General features: G+C 37.4%; 1 protein-coding gene across 2 annotated transcripts in view; it reads right to left on the minus strand.

Annotated features, from left to right (window-relative positions):
* Positions 1-1,001: 1,001 nt before the first annotated feature.
* Positions 1,002-22,198, minus strand: part of LOC126418858 (protein MMS22-like) — a 136,866-nt gene continuing 115,669 nt past the window's right edge. Inside the window, exons 16-19 of one of the 2 annotated variants that reach the window (XM_050085848.1) lie at positions 14,123-14,533; positions 12,918-13,117; positions 11,964-12,155; positions 1,002-1,194 (exon numbers count right to left, since the gene is read on the minus strand). In XM_050085848.1, the coding sequence (XP_049941805.1) occupies positions 1,137-1,194; positions 11,964-12,155; positions 12,918-13,117; positions 14,123-14,533 (861 nt within the window). In that variant the 3' untranslated portion in view covers positions 1,002-1,136. The remainder of the gene's footprint in view (positions 1,195-11,963; positions 12,156-12,917; positions 13,118-14,122; positions 14,534-22,198) is intronic. The other variant, XM_050085849.1, reaches the window with a different exon arrangement.

The following is a 22,198-nucleotide window of genomic DNA, read 5'->3' on the forward strand; positions in this document are numbered from 1 at the left end:
GTTGAGGTGATCAAATTTATACAGGACACTTGGTGTCTATCAAGTCGGGAAATAGCCTCAAACTGACCTACAAGAGTCCATCTATGCTACAGTGCATGCACAATGTACAAGATTTTGTCTAAAATCATCCTTTAATATTAAAAACCCCTTGTTCTTGCACTTACAAAGTGTAAAATTGACATCTGTACAAATTTTACTTCAAAAAGTATGATTTTAACAACATAAAATTAACAATTAACTAATGTTGTTTCTCCAGCCCTCTTACTATGAAATGGCTGTGCTTGTAAGAGTTAGTTTCTGCATAATATTTAAGAAAGTTTTTTTTTCTTTCATTATTGTCATAGAAGAGTTTAAATTTATAATGTTAATGTAATAGCTGACTAAACCAGTGGCATAAAAGAGCGAGAGGATATTGAAAATCTCGATTGTGCATGTGCTCTAGCTTAGGTGGCTTCTGTAGACCAATTTGAGGTTATCTCCTGGTGTAACACGCTGCAAGATGTGTTCCATATCAAATTCTTCACCTTGACCACCTCCACCACTGTGGTATGTTGTAAACAGTTATCATTTTTTACACTATATTTAATGTCTGTTGTATGCTGAGGCTTATAACAACTCAGCTATGAGAAAGGTACCAACTGATCACTTCTCTGTGAATATTTTAGTAGTGGTGTAGTCCTTCATGTAATATTGGCATTTTTAGCTATGTGAAAGCAACAGACTTTGGGAAACAAATGCACTCATGACAAAAGCTTGTACTGTTTTGGATTATGCCTTGGCTGTAGAACTATTCTCTATTTTTGGATGTTGGATGTCCAGAAGATCACTTACCTATTCCTTTCAATTTGCTAAACATTACATTTCAGAACAATTCAATATTTTACTGAGAGCTCATTTCTAATTCATCACAATTTTTTTCATATATATTTTTCACAAAGCAGGAGATACAAAAGGTTATTATTTTTTTTTTTTACAAATATACACATATAAAACTATAAACCACACTAAGATCGTTGTAACATTGCTTTTCAACAATAAATAAATAAACATGTACAAAAAGCTAAGTTTTATACACCATGTAAATTGGCAGAATGATGCAAGTGAAGATACTAACGCTGATGCAGCAATGTGGCCCATTACATGGTCCCATGACTTGAGGAAGCTGCGGCTTCTTCTATCTTCTCTAAACTTCTCCTGAATAAAAAATTAACACAAAATTTTTATTAAAATGAAACTTAAATACGTTCAGTTAAAACGACTGGTACGCCAGCACAGTTTAGTTCAGGCCTGGTTATCAGTATGGCCACTGGCACTCAGGCTTTGGCCAGCTTTTGTTTACTCGTTCATTTAGTTTCATGAATTCCATAATAGAGGAAAATCTTCAAGGACATAGGATTAAATAAGGCTCACATTAAGAAACTGAAGCAGCTGTTAGGGACCATATTTATAATTAACTACAGCTAAGCTAAAACAAGGTATCCATTTTTACTTGAGCTAACAGTACTAGAAAGCCATGGATGGGTTATAAATAGAGGCACCTGTTTGTGGTGAAAATCTTTGCCTGATTTCGTCATTTTTAAAAACTTATTTCGGTATATTTCTCACTAGTTTTTTTTCCATTTTGTCAATAATTTCGCTAAATTTTATTTCCACTTTACAGCAGTAAAAGGTAAAGGAAATACATGTATGGCACATTTGGAGTGAAAAATCTTTTATTTTACATGAATTGTAGAAGCATAAAAATTATAAATCTTATTAAAACACAAATACCAAATCATGAAAGTCTGGAAAACATTTATCCTTTCCCAGTCTATGTACACAATACACAAGTCAGTCTGAGAAAGACAAGGATACCATGACTTCCATATTACTGGGAGTCAGAGCTGTTTCCTGTCAGACATTATATTGCAATATCTAGAAAATGATCTCTCACTCATCAACATTACTGACTGGGATCCACAAAGCCTTCACTGCAGCTTCCACAAAAAGTCATTACTTTGCTTTCAGGGAAAGAAGAATACCAATCACATCAACATCTTTACCTTCTCTACAAGAACTAGCTACTAAATCCCTAAACAATATGTATGGTACAAGAAATTTTGATGTTGGAACTACTTCTAGAATGGGATTTTTTTTTTTTATCAGCTGAGAGATTTCAGCACTGTCTAAATTGCCTTTTATTATGTTTCTCGGATCAAACAATTTACCTATACAAGAAATGACAATTTTTCCTGTACCACACTCCATCAAGTGGTTCAGTTTTGTAAGACTTGTCAACCTACAGACTGGAAGAGTGATGTTAACTGTACTTGCATATGCTCTGGCAGTTTAAGAAGTTTTTCTGAGATTGTTTCGGAAAATAAATAAATAAATTTGCATCCTCTAGTAACTTAAAGCTCTTTGCAAGGTCACCAAGCTTAGACTGCAGAAGATGAATTAACAGTATCTTGAAGCCCTCTAACGTCAGCAGCAAATCGCAACATTCTGAGCAGTGCTCAACAAGAAAAATAGCTAGGCGTTGATTTTTTTTTTCCCCCCCCTTCAGCAGAATTCAAAGCTTTAAAATAATTGACAGCTACACTCTCATCTTCAACAGTTTCAACAAATTCTACTATATCACAGAGATATTCTCCAAGTACTCAACACTTTCAAACCACGAGTTCCACCTGGTGATGACAGGAATAGGGAAAAGTTTAGCTTTTGTGGATACACCTACATATTTCTGAGCTAAGAACTTAATGTACGCATGCTATCTCTTTCGGGTATTAAGGAAGATGTGTTTTGTCTGCAAAACACAATGGTTCAAATCACAAAGTTCCACAGCCCACACATTGCCAACCAAATTTAATTTATGAGCCCAGCATTGTGTGTGTACTAACCATTCTGAAACTAAAACCCTAACTGCATTTATACACTTGCCCATATAACGGGCTGAATCTGAAGTTATAGAAACTACATTTCTGTACTGAATTTCAAGTTTCGGTATTACACTCATAATTGCTTGCACACATTCTGTGACATTTACATTTGCAATAACTTTCACTCTCCCAACAAATAATTTCTGAAGTGCACCATCGCCGCAACTAAGTACTTTTATCAGAACCACGAACACACACTGCCCTTTTCTGTCTGTCGTTCCATCACAAAGAATTGAAACTCTTTTGTCTTTCATGGCTCCTTTTAATCTTTCCTCTGCTTCTTTGACGATTCGAGGTATGTAACCTTCCCGTAGTCTTCCAGCTGAGGGTAAGTCTCCAGCACCTTAAAAATGTCAATAGAACTGCTATTAGAGTACTATGTAACGAATTAAATTACCTCATTACCCAATTATAAGACTTTTTTAAAAGGGTGCTCGAGGAAAAATTATTTTTAATGTAGGCCTATTCTGACCAACAAAAATTTTTGGTTATCGAGATAACCTAATCTTTGCTGCGATTAGCCTCAATGAAAGGTCGAGTAGTCAATAAAATGAATTCTTCTTTACCATTTTTCGCTCGTTTTGCCGCTGCAGTGATTTCCGTGTGCGTAGCTTGTCTTTTTATACCAGTAGTTGTTAGCACCTTCTCCTTGTTCTTCTTATGGAAGAACTGTTATTAATGTGTTTCAAGCACGTGTCCTTCCTCCGCCACTCAACACACACATTACAGTATTTGCACGTAAGTACCTTCCTACTTTTGTCTAAAACAAAAAATCCTTCTGACGAAAATTCCTTTTCTTGGTCGAAAACTGTCACCACCATATTAATCATCTGTAGCACGAAAACAAAACACAAAGTACCACACTCAATGCACCGGCGATACACGATTTCCAATACGCAATACTGAATACACCGCCAGAACATTGTAGAATGTCTTTGGAATACTTGATATATTATATATATATATATATCGAAATGGTACACAATTGATATCCGGATTGTATTACCATAACTCCAATCGAATTTCTGCAGTTAAGTTCAAATGACGAGATTTTGCAAAGTTTAGTCAATTATTTCGCGATTTGCCTTAAAAGTAAATAGTTTTGAGTTTTCAGCAAAATGTGTAAAATTTCATGAAAATTTTACGATTTCACGCTTTGCAAAAAACAGGTGCCTCTAGTTATAAATAGTGGAGAGAACAAGACTGATAACATTATTAAGGTTTAAGATAACTCCTTTCCTAGAGCACATCACACACACTTATCGTCCTGAGCAACTACATTTTGCTGGCGTGGAGCTCAAGTGGGGTGGGGGGGTTCTGATAGATGCCACAGATAAGATAAAAAAAAAGAGAGGTGGGGAGGAGCAGCTGGGCAGCAGGGGAAAGGGAGGCTGACAGCAAGGGACAGGAATGTGGCACCGATGAGGTTGCCCCACTGCAGGTTAGGGAGTTGTGATGTGATACACAATGAAATGGAGGTGTGTGTGTGTGTGTGTGTGTGTGTGTGTGTGTGTGTGTGGTGAAGGTGGGTAAGGGACAGGGGGTAGCGAAGACTGAGGCCAAGAAGGCTGCAGGACTGAAGGATATGTTGTAATGACAATTCCTTTGACATAATTGTTCATAAGATCACCAATATTTCCAGTCTTTTATTCTGTGTCTTAATATGTTGCTGCTTTTGAAAAAACTTCAGGGGTGTTAAATTGGGTCACCCTCCTCTAGCATTACGCTCTTTTTTTTTTTTTTTTTTTTTAGAAATAACCAATACCATGTATATTATCAATTCTTGTATAGGTTAAAATTATCTCAACCGTTTCACTAAAAGAATTCATATGATTTTGTATACAATATGTTATGTTTCGGGCTATAGTATCTAAAAAGAAATTAATTTGTTAGTACTCTGTATATACAGTTAAAATTACTCCTCTTTTAAAAATATTTGAAATTACGAAATTTCTGGTATACTTAAAATTCATATTACTAATGGCACAATTTAATGCTAATTATTAAATTTATTTCTGGACTGATTTACAAAATAATGATATATTTTAGCGAAGATTCTTCTTTGGTAAAGGAAGCGTGTAAACTCTTTTGCTTTGTAAACTCTTTGGAATATTGTCAGACAGCAGAATGTTAGTAGTAGTGGGCATGCCTCTGATGGGAGCAGACGTGTTTTTTGATTGTCTAAATAATGTAATTTCTGGCATGAACAAAGTGAAAATTGTAAAGTTGGTGTGATTTAGAAGAATGGGATAAAATAAAAAGATATTCATAGCAACAGGCAAATCTTCATCGGTTATCTCGTCTTCAGAAACCCAGAACATTATAAAATTACAGCCTCAAGAAAGTACCCTAGACAAAACAAGAATTAGAGCCAACAACAACAATGAGATAATGAAGATAAGTGAAAACTTTTTCTTTTGTATATCTTACGCCTCTCGGAGCTTTCAAAATTTGTGCAAAGACAGAGAATTTTAATAGTGATGGTGGAAGGGTAAGATTACACTGTACAATTACATTAAATAGCTGATGTTTTTATCCTACTGCTAATTTTATACCCAAATGAGATCACACTGTTATTTATAATAAAACAGTCTTGTAGGAATAGAGGCCACTTACAATTAGCATAATCTTAGTGATGCAGCTAACAGGAATCGTTAATTCTTAATCTTGTAGAGACTGTTGATGATCACCTCACCACAATACAGAACCCCACTCTAAGCCCTATATGAAGAAACGACAGATAATATTGTCCCCCCCTCCTGAACCTCGGTTGTGTCAGTCACAATTAAAAATAGGACTTATTTTATTATAAACAAATGCTACTGAGATCAACTCCAAGATCTTTGTAGATGTCTCTGCAACATATTTATTCACTGAACACTGTATTTTTACTGTTCATGTTGGCTGAATAAATTCTTAATTTACTTTGGCTGAATTGCTCCTGAACATATGTCTGCAAGACAACATGGAGCAAAAGTATGAAAAATAAGCCAGTAGACTGACAGAGACTTCTTAGCCACAAATGTGATCAAATGAGCTTCTTGATTAGTTTTTTTTCTATATTTTGAACTCAATTTCAACTTTTTTATTTACATGGACCTTGTGAAATTTTACACACAATGTTTTGTTTAATGCAGATATCACAAACCGTGGCCCATATGCAGCTTATCATTGACCTGACGGCACCCTGAACACCACCACTTGTTGTTGTAAATATTTTTCATTCTCAATGTTTAATGCAGATATCATAAATCATGGCCCATATGCAGCTTATCATTGACTTGATGGCACCCTGAACACCACCACTTGTTGTAAATATTTTTCATTGAGAATGAAAAATATTTACAACAAGTGGTGGTGTTGAGGGTGCCATCAGGTCAATGATAAGCTGCATATGGGCCATGGTTTGTGATATCTGCATTAAACAAAACATTGTGTGTAAAATTTCACAAGGTCCATGTAAATAAAAAAAAACGTTGAAATTGAGTTCAAAATATAGAAAAAAAGTAGAGGACAGCCCTTTGTAGAACAAATTCTTTTGAGAATATTTTGTCATAACTATATTTGTGACACAAATGATGTGAACTTTTTTTATGTTTGTGAGATTAAGGCTTAAGCTGTTTGAAGTGAACCATTTGCAGGCCTGTTCATTCATGTGCACTGAGTGTAACATGATTGAGATTAGGCCCTTGGTCAATACACTAGTATCACTTAAAAGTCACTGGAAAGTCTTTTATGTGGGTCAGGAACATGAGATCATGGGATACTAAACCATATGGGACTCCATGTTTATGTTCCCCACATTGAGTTTGGATTAATATTTCTCTGGTACAGGTAATCAATGCCAACCTCTGATTTCTGTTATAAATGTATGCCTATTCACGCAAAAAGGGAACTTAAAAAGATTTAGTACTGGTTCAAACAATGGAAGGTCTTGTTTAAGACCACAAAACATGGAAGCAGAATGAGTTTGGTTGTTTAGCTCTAGCAGTACATCATTTATGAGGTCACATATTGTTCCCATCCCCCCCCCCCCCCCCCCCTGTTAACGGCGAACTTAAAGGCAGTTAACAGTTATGCTGTGAACAATCGGTAGAAAACTTTCTCAAAAATGTGTGAAGGAACTGAGAGAAGCAAAATATGTCTGCAATTAGACGTGATCTACTAATTTCCACTATTCTAGAAGGCCAGATTGTTTAAATTACTTAGGAAACATATCTTGAATCATTGACTGTTAATGATAGCTTGCAGGTAGTTTGACAATCTGAAAGCAATACTCTGCTAGAAACACCGTCTTACAGGCAGAAAAATTACTGGCTTTTAGTGACAATGATTTTTGATATCGCCCTATTATTAAAATTAATATCTGTCAGTGGTGTTCACAGTGTTGCTAGTGTTAATCTTATTCACTTACAGACAGTTCTTTATTTTCTCAATATTTCTTGATGGTTTCAATGTTGGCTGCCAATGTCAGGAAGTAAACATTGAAATTGGTGGCTAGTAATTTCTGTGCTTCATTTGCCTGCCTTCCAACTTTTTTTCACTTTTATTATGAACTGTTTATTTTTTGTGCACTACCATACATGCTTTTTTTCATGAGAGACTATAGGATTTTACAATACTTGCACTAATTGGGTTTCCAATTTGCTTTCTGAAATAGGTAGTGGTTTCCCTTCCCGGCACAAGTTACTTTACTTCAGTGTGTTATTCATCCAATTCTTACTATTATTTAATTACAACCTATTTTCTTTTAGAGAAAAACTGGAATCCAAGTGCAGGGGGTACATGTTTAAGAAACAGTTACAATATTCATCAATACCGTCTACTTAGTAAATATAATTATTTCAGGATTGTGGTCTTTTTATGTACCTATGAAAATTATGAGTCAAAATTTGTTAATGAATGAGTGTCTCCCTTTTTCAGCTGCATGTTTAGTTATTTGTGTGCTCCATGACTCGTACTGGAGCCAACTTGTTATTCGGTGTGGAACGTGTCAGTGGATTCAAATATTAACATGTTCAAGACAGCTCACACCACTGAGGTTTGAGGCTTTCCTGGCCTACTGGACAGTGCATGCCTGTATGGTGTCACTGACTCCTAATGATGCCAAGGTTTCTACGCTTGGCCCAACCTGCACATTAAAAGGGACATACTGGCCAGGACCTCAGTAGACCTTTCGCTGTCATTTAGGCTGGTTCGTCTGTGAGTTGCAGTGTGAAGTGAACTGATCCAGCTCATCGAATATTCATCTTTATTACTCCAGCATTTGGATATTTTTCTGTTTGTTCTCCAAGGGAAGTTACTATTTAATTTATTTCATAAAATCAATTTCTTACAGACATATCCAAGACTTTTCTCAGAGATATCCTGGATCTTTCAATGAAATTGGGGAAAAGGGGGGGAGGGGGTGTCAAAATGTCTCTGGCTACGTTATTGTCTGTTTTTGTCATTTCGTGTCCATCTTTTCATTTTTATGGGTGTTTTCCAACAGAAAATAAATGTGTTCTTTGGGCATGGTCTATCATCTGAACAAAAATTTGTCAAAAATTAATAAAACCATTATTTCTCCCATTAGCTGACAAATGTCCACTAATGCAATTCCTCTTTCCTCTGCAACTAAATAATAACTGTATACTAATTATTCTATAACTAATATTTTCCAGGGACAAAATTTAATGTTTTTCTTCTTTTGTGTTTTTTAGATGTCAAAGAGTCCATTCATCAAGCCATTTGGAAGTAGAAAGAGAAAAACCTACACTGTAGGCAAATACCTTAGCCACTTAGAATGTGGAATACGGATGGACAGCAAGTTAGAATTTTTGTCAGATGAATCGAGTTTGGATGAGGATGAAGAGAAGTCTGCTAACTTTCAAGATGAACACCCGGTGCTACAGATGTACCCAGTGCTACAGAAGTACCACATGCTACATCTGTTGTAGCTATGGCAGGGCCCAGCAATGCAGCTTCAGAACCCAACACAATTCCTCAACCCGATCAGCACCCCATGTCTCCCATTTTTCTTTCTGAAGACAAGTAGAGTGAGGAACCATCAGATAATATGGAGGCAATACCTTTTACTGGTTCTCCAGGACTTTTGGAAATTCCCTCTCCTACTACACCAATATAATTTTTCTTCTGGTTATTTACTCAAAACTTCTTGCAACTAATAGTGGAAGAGACACATGATTTTGCCCTGGAAGTGTTTTTTTGACAGTGAAAATGACCTTGGCGATATAACTTTTTGGAAAGAAACCACTATCAAAGAAATAAAAACCCTTCAATTGGTCAGTTGGAGGGGAAGGCTGAAGTGTCACTAATACATACAGAGGAAGTGCCACAAATTTAGGATGAAACTGTATGTGTGTTAGCTGATCTTAGTGAGTTTGCAAATAAACTCCACTTATGCAGTGGTGCTGAGGACCCTATAGTAGGAGGGAAGGATCACGCTTCAAAAGCAGTATGGAAAATCAAACAGATTAAAACAGTTTTCTTATGGACAACTATCATAATAGTGTTTGCTTCACCAATAAATTACTTGCAAAAATGCTTTTGCACTGGTACTCTTCACTCCAATAAGAAGGGTAATCCTCAAGAAATTGTTGTGATAAAATTGGGAAAAAAATATGAGAGCCAGTTTCTGATTTCGTCCAGTGAATTCGGAGGCACAATGGTGGACACTAGAACTTGCCGTGGATTCTCCATTGAGAAGCCAAACACGATTGCTCAGCACAATAAATACATGAAAAGTGTTGACAGTAGTGATCAAATGCTGCTCACTCATAAACCCATTTGCTACAAGACAGTGAGATGGCAACAAGAACACCCTGCAGCAAACAGACCAACCATGCAGATTCACCTTCCAGAGCAGATGAAAAACGCTTAAGGTGGAAGACCGCATTGTAGGAGGTGTATAAACTGCATGGACAGCAAGAACGAAAGAGTGGACTTTTTTCCCAACAGTGTCCAGAACAACCAAGGTTTTGTTTTTCTCCCTATTTTAGGGATATCAGATGTGTGTTATTTTTTATTATTGAAACTTCAGGATAGCAAAAAAAAAACAACATTCCATTAGAACTACTGATAGCCTTGGGAGAGCCAGCCCTGACAAAACTCTACCATCTGGTGAGCAATATGTATGAGACAGCCGAAATACCCTCAGACTTCAAGAAGAATATAATTATTCCAATCCCAAAAAAGCAGGTGTTGACAGATGTGAAAATTACCGAACTATCAGTTTAATAAGTCACAGCTGCAAAATACTAATATGAATTCTTTACAGACGAATGGAAAAAGTGGTAGAAGCTGACCTCGGGGAAGATCAGTTTGGATTCTGTAGAAATGTTGGAACATGTGAGGCAATACTGACCCTATGACTTACCTTGGAAAATAGATTAAGGAAAGGCAAACCGCATTTCTAGCATTTGCAGACTTAGAGAAAGCTTTGACAATGTTGATTGGAATACTCTCTTCCAAATTCTGAAGGTGGCAGAGGTAAAATACAGGGAGCAAAAGGCTATTTACAATTTGTACTGAAACCAGATAGCAGTTATAAAGAGTCGAAGGGCATGAAAGGGAAGCAATGGTTGGGAAGGGAGTGAGACAGGGTTGTAGCCTATCCCCAATGTTATTCAATCTGTATATTGAGCAAACAGTAAAGGAAACAAAAGAAAAATTCGGAGTAGGAATTATAATCCATGGAGAAGAAATAAAAACTTCGACGTTCGCCGATGACATTGTATTTCTGTCAGAGACTGCAAAGAACCTGGAAGAGCAGCTGAATGGAATGGACAGTGTCTTGAGAGAGAGAGAGACATAAGATGAACATCAACAAAAGGAAAATGAGGATAATGGAATGTAGACAAACTAATGCTGAGGGAATTGGATTAGGAAATGAGACACTTAAAGTAGTAAAGGAGTTTTGCTATTTGGGGAGCAAAATAACTGATGATAGTCGAAGCAGAGAGGAAATAAAATGTAGACTAGCTGGCAATGGCAAGGAAAGCGTTTCTGAAGAAGAGAAGTTTGTTGACATTGAGAATAGATTTAAGTGTCAGGAAGTCTTTTCTGAAAGTAATTGTATAGAATGTAGTCATGTATGGAAGTCAAACATGGATGATAAATAGTTTAGCTACAGAAGAATGTTGAAGATCAGATGGGTAGATCATGTAACTAATGAGGAGGTATTGAATAGAATTGGGGAGAAGAGGATTTTGTGGCACAACTTGACTAGAAGAAGGGATCGGTTGGTAGGACACACTCTGAGGCACCAAAGAATCACCAATTTAGTATTGGAGGGAAGTGCTGTGGGTAAAAATTGTAGAGAGGGACCAAGAGATGAATACACCAAGCAGATACAGAAAGATGTAGGTTGCAGTAGGCACTTTGAGATGAAGCAGCTTGCACAGAATAGAGTAGCATGGAGAGCTGCATCAAACCAGTCTCTGAACTGAAGACCACAACAACAACATAGTAAATAGATTTGTTCTATCTATTATTATTTGTCTCCAATTTTCTAAAACTCTTACATCTCAATCTGAACCCATAAAAAATAAATATTTGTTTTGACATTTTTATAAAATATCTAAAAATGCCAATAAAAATTAATAAAGTTATAAACCAGATCAAAATATGATATATACCATTCAAAATATGAATGAAAATTGGGAAACAATGATTTTCAGTATAGACAGAGGTTCCTGGCTGGTTGTTTCTCATGTGGGTTTGACTACCAAAACATCACTGTTTATCCTGGTGGGCTGTGCACGCCTCTGTGGCGCAACGTCAAAATTATATTGATATGGTGGTATTTTTTTTCCGTAGTATAAGCCATATTGTTGAGTTATTTAGGTTTGGTGGAAATAAATCACCAGTAGATCATCACGAACATCTTAAACAATTTATCAGTGAAAAATGGCTAGGTGCTGATCACTTCATAATGAAATTGTTAATTGTATTACTCTACTTAGTAAATGTAACACTACCACAGAGATATATTGCCTACTCAGAAACTCAGCTTATAAAAGAGTACATAAAAGTTTGGCTTACCTGAGACCAGCATCATAACCGACACCACGCAGCCTTTCCACATGTGTAACTGCCTCTTTGATATGAGGAAGACAACTGGTAACTATTACTGGTGACACACTGCTCAATGTTATCATGAGGCGTGTGAAAGGTTGGGTATTGAAGGCTAAGTGGTGCTGACAAATTCGTGCCACAATTGCAACAAACTGTGATCTGGAAGAGATAAAAGCACAGAAACTTTAATAAATTCCATTATTTTGAACTTACTATAATGTTTAATGTAACACTAATGAGTCACTTGTTCTGGAGGAAAGTGTATCCTATACATAGTAGCTAATATGCTAACTCACTAAACATGATGTGTTTTACAAACTTTTTATGTCATAGTTTAAAAAGATTGTAGTGTTTGAGACAAGGTATCTGCAATGGAAGAAAGCTGTGTGACTGATAAGAATACGGAGTAGTTGAAATCTGTGGTATCAAGCAAAACGAACTGAATGAGCCTTTAATAGTGTTATTACATACACTTAGTCAGGAAAACTGAATTACATTTTTGTTTTTTAACAGTATATAATTGTATCAGTGCAGTTAGAGTAACTGAAATAGAAACAAGGAGAAAAAAACTTTTCAAGAGATCTTCAGAAATCTGGACAGAGAAAGAGAGAGAGAAAGAGAGATCAGAAACATTGTGTTCCGAGAGTAAGTCCTATACAGTACGTACATGAAAATGTATTTTGTGTGACCTTAACAGACAAAAAAAGAGTTGTTATTACTAAACTCTCTTCTTACTTCATGGCATTCGTCTCATTATGTGAAGAAAATGTTTTTGAATTACTTCCAAACTATTTTTCATAAAAATTTATTTTAAAACCAGTGCACTCTGTTAAATATGAACATTCAGCTACACAATTCGTAATTTACAATTGTTTCACAAAACAGCAAGCAACATGGCTCTGACTATTTCTTCACACTTACTGTAACTCAGATGTATTCTGGAATACAGCTGATGTGACAATCACTCGTATAATATCTGCAGCTTGTTTCTTACAAGGATTTTTCTCCTCCACAAACATTGCAATTTCCAGAAGATTTGTAAGGGTGCGGCTGATAACTAGGTGAAGGACTGTATCGCTCAAGTTCTTTGTTTGAAGCAGGTCCATGACAAGAGATAGAGCCTTACAGACAAAAAATATACATTAAAATACATGACAAGAGTACTGAAATAAGAACTACAGTATTGTAAGATTCAGGAACAAAGGTGAGCAGAAGCCAGCAGTACAAGTACTGTGTAAAGAAAATGACTGTACAGCTTGCAGGAACCTCTGTAAGACTCTCTGAATCCTTATAGTCAGTTCCCTATAAATTTAGTCCTTAAGAGGTTTTTGTTTCCAGCAGTAAAAAATCAGCTTCAGTTTAAATGCAGTTAATGTAATCATTGTATAAGACACCATTTACAAAGAGACTTTGCTTTCTTGTCTGTGGCTGAAAGTGGAGCTGGACAGACCAGTGCAGGAGCATTCAACATGCTCTTGTCTAATGTAAAGCAAGAAATTTGGCTCACAACCAGGAAAAATGAAAATTAAAAAGTTGCCACTCGTCCCACAAGCTATTTGAATATTTACAACCAAGGATTGAAAAATTCTGGTGGCTTCACGGAAAGTAACGGTGTTTATTGTAAAGCTGTTCTGAAAGCAATAATGTACAGTCAATAGGACTCAAAATTTACTGATGTAGGCAAGTATTCTCTTTGAAAGATACTGTTGTAATCAAGTAAGTATCACACTGCCAAGTCAGGAGGCAGCAGCTTTTTTCATAATAGCAGCTGTCTTTCCCATTTTCTTTATTAAATTTAGCTGATATAAGTATGAACAAATTTATCAGAGTTATGATAGTTTACAGTTAATGCATTATACAATTTTTATTGCTGTGATTCACCCCCCCCCCCCCCCCCCCCGCCTCTTTTTTTTATATATGTACACCATGAATCATTCCACAACTCTGAAGGTTTCCTGTTTGATGGGATCACCAGAACACACAGAATGTGTGCGGTAATTTGAAAAACTTGCTGTAATTTATTTCATTTTCTGAAACAAAGAGTTGTGAATAATACTAATGAGGTAAAAATAATAATTAGAGTAAATACTTATGTAATTAACAGTATCGTGGAAAAAAATACACACCACTTGTGCATGCTGACTTGTGGGAGTGGCTCCTCTGACTTTGAGATGGACTTCAGCCACCAGGTCCAAAATAACTTCTGCTTCCTTACCCATAATGCTGTCTTCAACAAAGCAACCCAATAGTGGATGCTGCATCTGTGCAGCACTTGTTACTCTGGCAAAAACACCTCCAGAAGATGCTGAAACTGGGGGTGCCAGTCGTGGAACATACAGTAACACTATATCTCTCAGAGTGCGGTTCACATAAGGATCACCATTCTGGTACAAACGAGCTATGCCTCTTACAAATGCAGCAATTGTACGCCGCAAAGCATTAGCTACATTTGGATGCAGCTGTGACTCTGGTCTGTATACTGCATGAGGGAGCAGCAGATGGGAGACTAGCATAGGTAGGAGGCAATTGGGTGTTGACTGGAAAAAAAAAGAAGTTAAAATATTGTAAGAATTAAAAAAATATGTTGTAATACATAACATGAACAGAACTGAAGAAAACATATCAAATGTCAAGAATAACACGTAATGGGACAAGTTTTGATTTTGATAACTGGAATAGCAATGTATTAATTATGTACTTTTCATTTAATGTGTTTGGCTTACTGTTATATTGTAGGCATCACTTACTGTGTCTATGGTAGAAACTGCAGTACAAAACACATCTACATTTGATACCATTGGATGGTAGACAAAAGTGTTTACTGAATGGAAATAAGACTGATTTTGCTAAAATAAACATTTGTGTGTTGCTATAATTGCTGTTGTGGTCTTGAGTCCAAAGACTAGTTTGATACAAGCCTCTTCGAATAACTACATCAATTTGAACCTTCTTACTGTATTCATTATTCATCCTTTGGTCCCCCTCCACAATTTTTATCCCAAAAACTTACGTCCATTCTTTTAGTCAAGTTGTATCATAAATTTCGTTTTTACCTAAGTCAATTCAGTACCTCCTCATTAGTTATTTGCTCATCAAATCTTCAGCACTCTTTTGTAGTGCCACAGTTCAAAAACTTCTTTTCTGAACTGCTAATAAGTCCTTGTTTCACTTCCATAGAAGATCACACTCCAAACAAATACGTTTGGAATAGACTTCCTAACACTTAAATTTACATTAAATGTAAACAAATTCTCCTTTCACAAAAATACTTTTTATGCTAGCCAGTCTGTATTTGATATATCAGTTATTGCACTACCCAAATGGCAAAATTCATTTACTACTTTTAGTGGCTCATTTCCTAATTTAATTCCTTCTGCAGCCCATGATTTAATTCGACTACATTCCATTACCCTTATTTTACTTTTGTTGATGTTCACCTTATAATCTCTTTTCAAGACACTACCAATTCCATTCAACTGCTCTTCTAACTCCTTACCTGTCTCTGACAGAATTACAATTATCAGAAAACCACAAAGTTTTTATTTATTCTTCCTCAACTTTAACGATGTAGGAAAAGACAGAGTGGTATTTACCATAAAGGAGGCACATCAAGTTGCAGGCGGGCACAATTAAAAGACATTAAATGTAGCTTTTGGCCACAGTTTTCATTAGTAAAGACACACACACACACACACACACACACACACACACACACACACACACGCACACACAAAAGCACGCACACCTCACACTCACACGACCACCACTCCAGCATCTTGCACCAGAATTCCAAAAGTGTTCTGGCCCCAGATGCTAGAGTTGGTGTGTGTGTGTGTGTGTGTGTGTGTGTGTGTGTGTGTGTGTGTGTGTGTGTGCGCGTGTGCGTGTGTGTGTGTGTATTCACTAACGAAGACTGTGGCCGAAAGCTACTTGTGAGTGCCTTTTAATCATGTCTGTCTACAACTTGACATGTCTTCTTTACGGTAAGTAGCAATCTATCTTGAATAACATTGGTGATAGGCTACAACCCTGTCTCACTCCCTTCTCAACCGCTGCTTCCTTTTCATGCTCTTCAACCCTTATACCTGCTGTTTGGTTTTTGTAGAAGTTGTAAACAGTCCCTGCATTTTATTCCTGCAACCTTCAGAATTTCATAGAGTGTATTCCAGTCAACATTCTCTGAACTTATGATATGGTAATATTCATATCTTTTAGCATCTGCCTCCTTTGGAATTGGAATTAGATTCGTTTTGAAATATGAGGGTACTTCACCTATCACATTATTTCTCGCACACCGTGTGGAATAGTTTTGTTGTGGCTGGCTCTCCCAAGGACCTCAATAATTCTGACAGGATGTGATCTACTTCAGGAGCACTGTTTCAACTTAGGTCTTTCAGTGCTAAGTCAAATTCTTCTCACAGAATTGTATCTTCCAACTTATATTCACCTGCTTCCTCTTCCCTTTGTCTGAGGGGTATCTGTTGAGAGGCCAGACAAACATGTGGTTCCTGAAGAGGGGCAGCAGCCTTTTCAGTAGTAACCAAAACGGCCTTGCTGTGCTGGTACTGCGAACGGCTGAAAGCAAGGGGAAACTACAGCCGTAATTTTTCCCGAGGACATGCAGCTTTACTGTATGATTAAATGATGATGGCGTCCTCTTGGGTAAAATATTCCGGAGGTAAAATAGTCCCCCATTCGGATCTCCGGGCGGGGACTACTCAAGAGGACGTCGTTATCAGGAGAAAGAAAACTGGCATTCTACGGATCGGAGCGTGGAATGTCAGATCCCTTAATCGGGCAGGTAGGTTAGAAAATTTAAAAAGGGAAATGGATAGGTTATGTTATTCAATCTGTATATTGAGCAAGCAGTAAAGGAAACAAAAGAAAAATTCGGAGTAGGTATTAAAATTCATGGAGAAGAAATAAAAACTTTGAGGTTCGCCGATGACATTGTAATTCTGTCAGAGACAGCAAAGGACTTGGAAGAGCAGTTGAACGGAATGGACAGTGTCTTGAAAGGAGGATATAAGATGAACATCAACAAAAGCAAAACGAGGATAATGGAATGTAGTCAAATTAAATCGGGTGATGCTGAGGGGATTAGATTAGGAAATGAGACACTTAAAGTGGTAAAGGAGTTTTGCTATTTAGGGAGTAAAATAACTGATGATGGTCGAAGTAGAGAGGATATAAAATGTAGACTGGCAATGGCAAGGAAATCGTTTCTGAAGAAGAGAAATTTGTTAACATCGAGTATAGATTTAAGTGTCAGGAAGTCGTTTCTGAAAGTATTTGTATGGAGTGTAGCCATGTATGGAAGTGAAACATGGACGATAACCAGTTTGGACAAGAAGAGAATAGAAGCTTTCGAAATGTGGTGCTACAGAAGAATGCTGAAGATAAGGTGGGTAGATCACGTAACTAATGAGGAGGTATTGAACAGGATTGGGGAGAAGAGAAGTTTGTGGCACAACTTGACTAGAAGAAGGGATCGGTTGGTAGGACATGTTTTGAGGCATCAAGGGATCACAAATTTAGCATTGGAGGGCAGTGTGGAGGGTAAAAATCGTAGAGGGAGACCAAGAGATCAGTACACTAAGCAGATTCAGAAGGATGTAGGTTGCAGTAGGTACTGGGAGATGAAGAAGCTTGCACAGGATAGAGTAGCATGGAGAGCTGCATCAAACCAGTCTCAGGACTGAAGACCACAACAACAACAACAACAACATCTGCCCCTGAAAATGTTCTGCAGATTAAAATCTGGTTTTGAAATCTCTGTCTTAGTATTATCTAATCTGTTTGAAATCTCCCTGTGTCTCCAGGTCTCTTCCATGTAAACAACTTTCTTTCACAATTTTGGCATTAGCGATGATTAAATTATGCCCTGTGTAAAATTTAACCAGGTGGTTTCCTCTTTCATTCCTTCCCCCAGTCCACATTCTCCAACTATTTCTTTCTCTTCTTCTTCCTACCACCAAATTCCCGCTACTCATCGTAATTACATTTCTGTCTCCCTTGACCATCTGAATAATTTCCTTTACTTCATTCCACATTCTTTCAACATCTTCATCATCATTGACACGGATCAAAACAGCAATGCAACATCACTCTTATACTAAGGAATTAGCCACTGTGGTACCAAGTGGCAGCAATGAAGCCAAGCGGTTCAAATAATTGTGCAAGAGCACTATAGCATAGCAATTTAAATTCAGGTATGCTTTCTTTCAAAATTATGGAACTGTATGTTAATGGAGAGAACTGAAAGCACAGTCATCATTGGCTGTTATGTTAAATATCCTATTCCATAGAGTGGGACACATCAGTAAACTGGAACAGCACAGCTGATAGTAATGTATCAAAGGAAAATTCAAAAGATAAAACTAATACTTGTGAGACACACTACTTGCCTGCAGGAGGTGAAATGTTTAGTGCTACTGACAGACAAAATTAAAAGTAAAAATGATGACATACCCTTGCTTTCAGAACTATTATACCCGGGTCGCTGAAACATGTCACTTCGAGGTCACTCCCCAAGCGCCGTAGAGTTGGTAGTATAAATAACAAACAAGTGAAGAATGGGAGGTGCCGCATCTTCTGAACCAATAACAGCACCGAACAAAAGCCGGTTCTGGGGTCGACGCTACCATATTGCCGGCTTCCATGTAAACTTTGTATGTTAGTGTGCAAACGCCTGCCGTTGTGTTGTGTTACTGCCTCGACTACAGTTTTTGTTTGTTAAATAATGTCACTAAAAAGATGTCGTTCACCAAGCGACAATCCGTTGCACCGTGGAGTGCCATTAAATAGTCAGGCTTTGGAATTGCTGCGGAGGAAGCGTGAGTTTTACAAGCAAGAAAAAGAATTTGTTTCTGTTCATGGGCAAGCGTCAATTCCTGCTGATAAAGTTTTAGAGCGTACCTTGAAAACTCTAGGACTCAGTGAACAGAAAGTTATAAGGAAAGGGGTGCTACTTCAAGACTTACAAGACAGTGAAGTAAACAGTGCAGAAGAAAGCCCATGTGGAAGAAACAGTGAGGTTTTCAGTACTCCGAGCAAGAAAGAAAAGCAGCCTCGTCTGTTACAGATATTGCTTCTTTCCAATCCGATGCAATTCGTCGGCACATATACGGATACTATAAAAGGAAAGAATATCCCACAATAGCGAAGTTGCTAATTTCTTTAAAAGAAAGTGAACTTTTCTCAGGGGGGAAAACGTCACTTAAGATGATATTAAAAAGTATGGGCTTCCGTTTTAAAAAGTTAGATGGACAAAAACTGTTACTAGAAAAAGCTCATGTCGTTGCAGCTTGTACCATTTTCTTACACAAAATTGTAGGAAAGGACATACACTCAATCATATGGTTAGACAAAACCTGGGTCATGCTGGAGAATCATTTGAGAAATGCTGGACAGACGAGACTCTGAATAGCAATGGTCATCAGCCAACAGGAAGAGGATCCCGTTTAATTGTGGCCCATGCTGGATCTTCAAACGGCTTTGTACCTGGAGGACTTTTAGTTTTTTTTTTTTAAAAAAAGTGACTTTCATGAGGATATGGACCACCTATGGTTTCTACAGTGGTTTAAAAATTTGTTGCTCCAGTTTAGTGTTCTGACAGTTTTTGTGATGGACAATGCACCGAAACATTCCGTGATTTTAGATAAAACTCCCACCACTAGTGACCGTAAAGAAACTATGGTGCTGTGGTTGCAGGCGAGAGACATTACTGCGGACATGAGCATGACAAAGCTGCTGTTATACTCGCTCATGAAACAAAATAAGCCTGTGACGCCTAAATACGTTGTAGATGAAATTGCAAGTGAACAGGGTCACTTGGTAATTAGGCTACCGCCTTATCACTGTCATTTTAATCCAATTGAATTGGTTTGGAGTGAAGTCAAGGTGTACATTGCAAGTTACAACAAGACTTTTACTATAACAGAAGTGGAAAGACTGCTACGTGAAGGTCTTGCTACTGTAGATGCTGCATCATGGAGGAAAAAAGTAACCCATGCTGCTAAACTAATAAGAGAAGCACAGACAATAGATGGCATTATAAATAAAAATGAACAATTAAGGATTTCTCTTTGTAACGCCGGAAATGCATATCCTCCTATTTCCATCTATTGCACTGCAAATTTTTTTCCTTATTTTGTTACCTGAAGATATAACATTTCTGTGTCTTTGTATATTGTAATTGTTTTATTATTTGTATATATATGAATTTATGTCGATGTATAATTGGTTTGTTTTGTGAATGTTATTTGTATTTATACGCTGGGTCTGGCCTAGGGAAAACTATGCTATCGAACGAATACATCGATAGGTCGTGTGGAGAACCAAAGTGTTTAGGATCTTTGGTAGTGTTAACTCTGCCGCATGGAGCGCGCGCAGAGCAGAGGGGAGGGGAGTTTGGCTGGGGTGGTGCAGTGGAGCAGGTGTGTTGTGCGCCGCTCCCGCGAGTTGCCGCGCTTTCGGGGTTGGGCAGCATGTAATTGCGCACGACTTGCTATTATAGTTTCTGACACGGTGTCGCGGACGGGAAGCATTAGCTGGCGCACATCAAGAGCCCGTTTCGCCTGGTGACCGTGTCGAGAACAAGGCGTGCCAACATCCAGCTTCTGCAACAGCGACGGCCGACAATGAGTGACTGTCGCCACCTCCTCGATCGACAGCTTCAAACCTTCAATCAAGCAACAAGGAAGACTGGAAGCACGTAAAGTTTTAGAACTGTATGGCAGACCTCAGCTTTTTAAACTGATCCATTTTCATAACTAAATGACAGCAACGTAGCATGAACCTTTGTTGCTCATTGTCCCAATTGCAGTACCAATTGTTGAAATTCAAACGCCAGCATCATTCGATTCCACTGCTTTAATTTCAAAGTTCAGTTAAGGTATTCATAGCTGGCTACAGTATTTAAATTACGCAAGCACAAATTAAGAGTGCGAGTTTTGTTACCATATTTTAGCTTACCTGTGACTGAAGCTCGGCTTGGTACGTACTAAATTTAACTATTGTTAATAGTTCAGAAAGTTAAATCTCTTATTTCTAAATTGCATAGATTCGAGTAGCTTTTGAAATGATTGTTGAGGTAGCCCAAGACTAACCGTATTTTACTGAATTTCGATGTGCTTCAGAAACAAAGCTCACTATTAATTTCAGTCACTAAATTAACTTTCGATTTTCCGGTTTTATTAATTCTTTTGCTAAATTAAGTCAGAGTGTAGCAAAATTTATTATTTCTGACAAACTTTCAGTTTTCACACTACACGTGTCAACCTTCAGTTGCCACGCTTTTAGTGCTAATTATATGTGCAATAACCTTTCTTTTTCAGTTACTATAGTAATTGTCCACAGGACTGGCGACCGTAATTTCCCCAAATCTCAAATATCTAATTACCGCTAGTTAATTGTTAACGTAACGACCGCACATTTACTTTCTTTATTAACTTTACCTTTTTTCAAAATTAATTTCCACCAGTTTCATTTGCATTTTTCCTTTCATTTAGATGTAACCCTTTCCTCCCTCTTTACCGACAGATTAACTTCGGTGACGATTGCTTTTCCCAAATTTCCATTCAGTACACGCGGTTTAATTTTTCACTGTCATTAAGGTCGACAAGTGAGGGGGAGGTTACATCTTGATGATGATGACAATGAAGACAACGTTCTTGGCACCAATTCCGATGACAGTGAAGGAGAACTGGATGGAATTGTGCCATTGACATCGTAAATTGGTGAGTGTAAATGTATACAGAATTAATTCTTTTTCTCTCTGCAATCGTGTAAGCTATGCATGTTTTGCTTTATTTCTTTCTATGAGTGTGGATAGCGTGTTATTTGGTATGCTTAGATTACATTATTATATGAAGTTTTACATGCAGCTATTACTGTAACAATCTGGAACGTTTTTTTGTAGATATTGTCATTAGCTTCGGGTGTTTTTATTTCCCGGTTTAATATACTATCGAACGCTTAGTCTCCTTCGTCGTTCTCTCTATTGTTAGAAAAACGTACTTTGTTGCACTTAAGTATAAACGTTGATTGTAGCTTACATTTGCAAAACGTACTTTGGAGTTGTGGGCGTGTGTGGTGGCAGCTGTTGCAACCTCGCAGTCGCAGTGTAGCCAACCACATGCGAGCTGTCAAGTGACATGTTTCACCGGCCCGGGTATAGTTTCCTCCTTGGAAAGGAGAGA

The sequence above is a fragment of the Schistocerca serialis genome, chromosome 9 (assembly GCF_023864345.2).
Source record: "Schistocerca serialis cubense isolate TAMUIC-IGC-003099 chromosome 9, iqSchSeri2.2, whole genome shotgun sequence".
Taxonomy (NCBI): Eukaryota; Metazoa; Arthropoda; class Insecta; order Orthoptera; family Acrididae; genus Schistocerca; species Schistocerca serialis.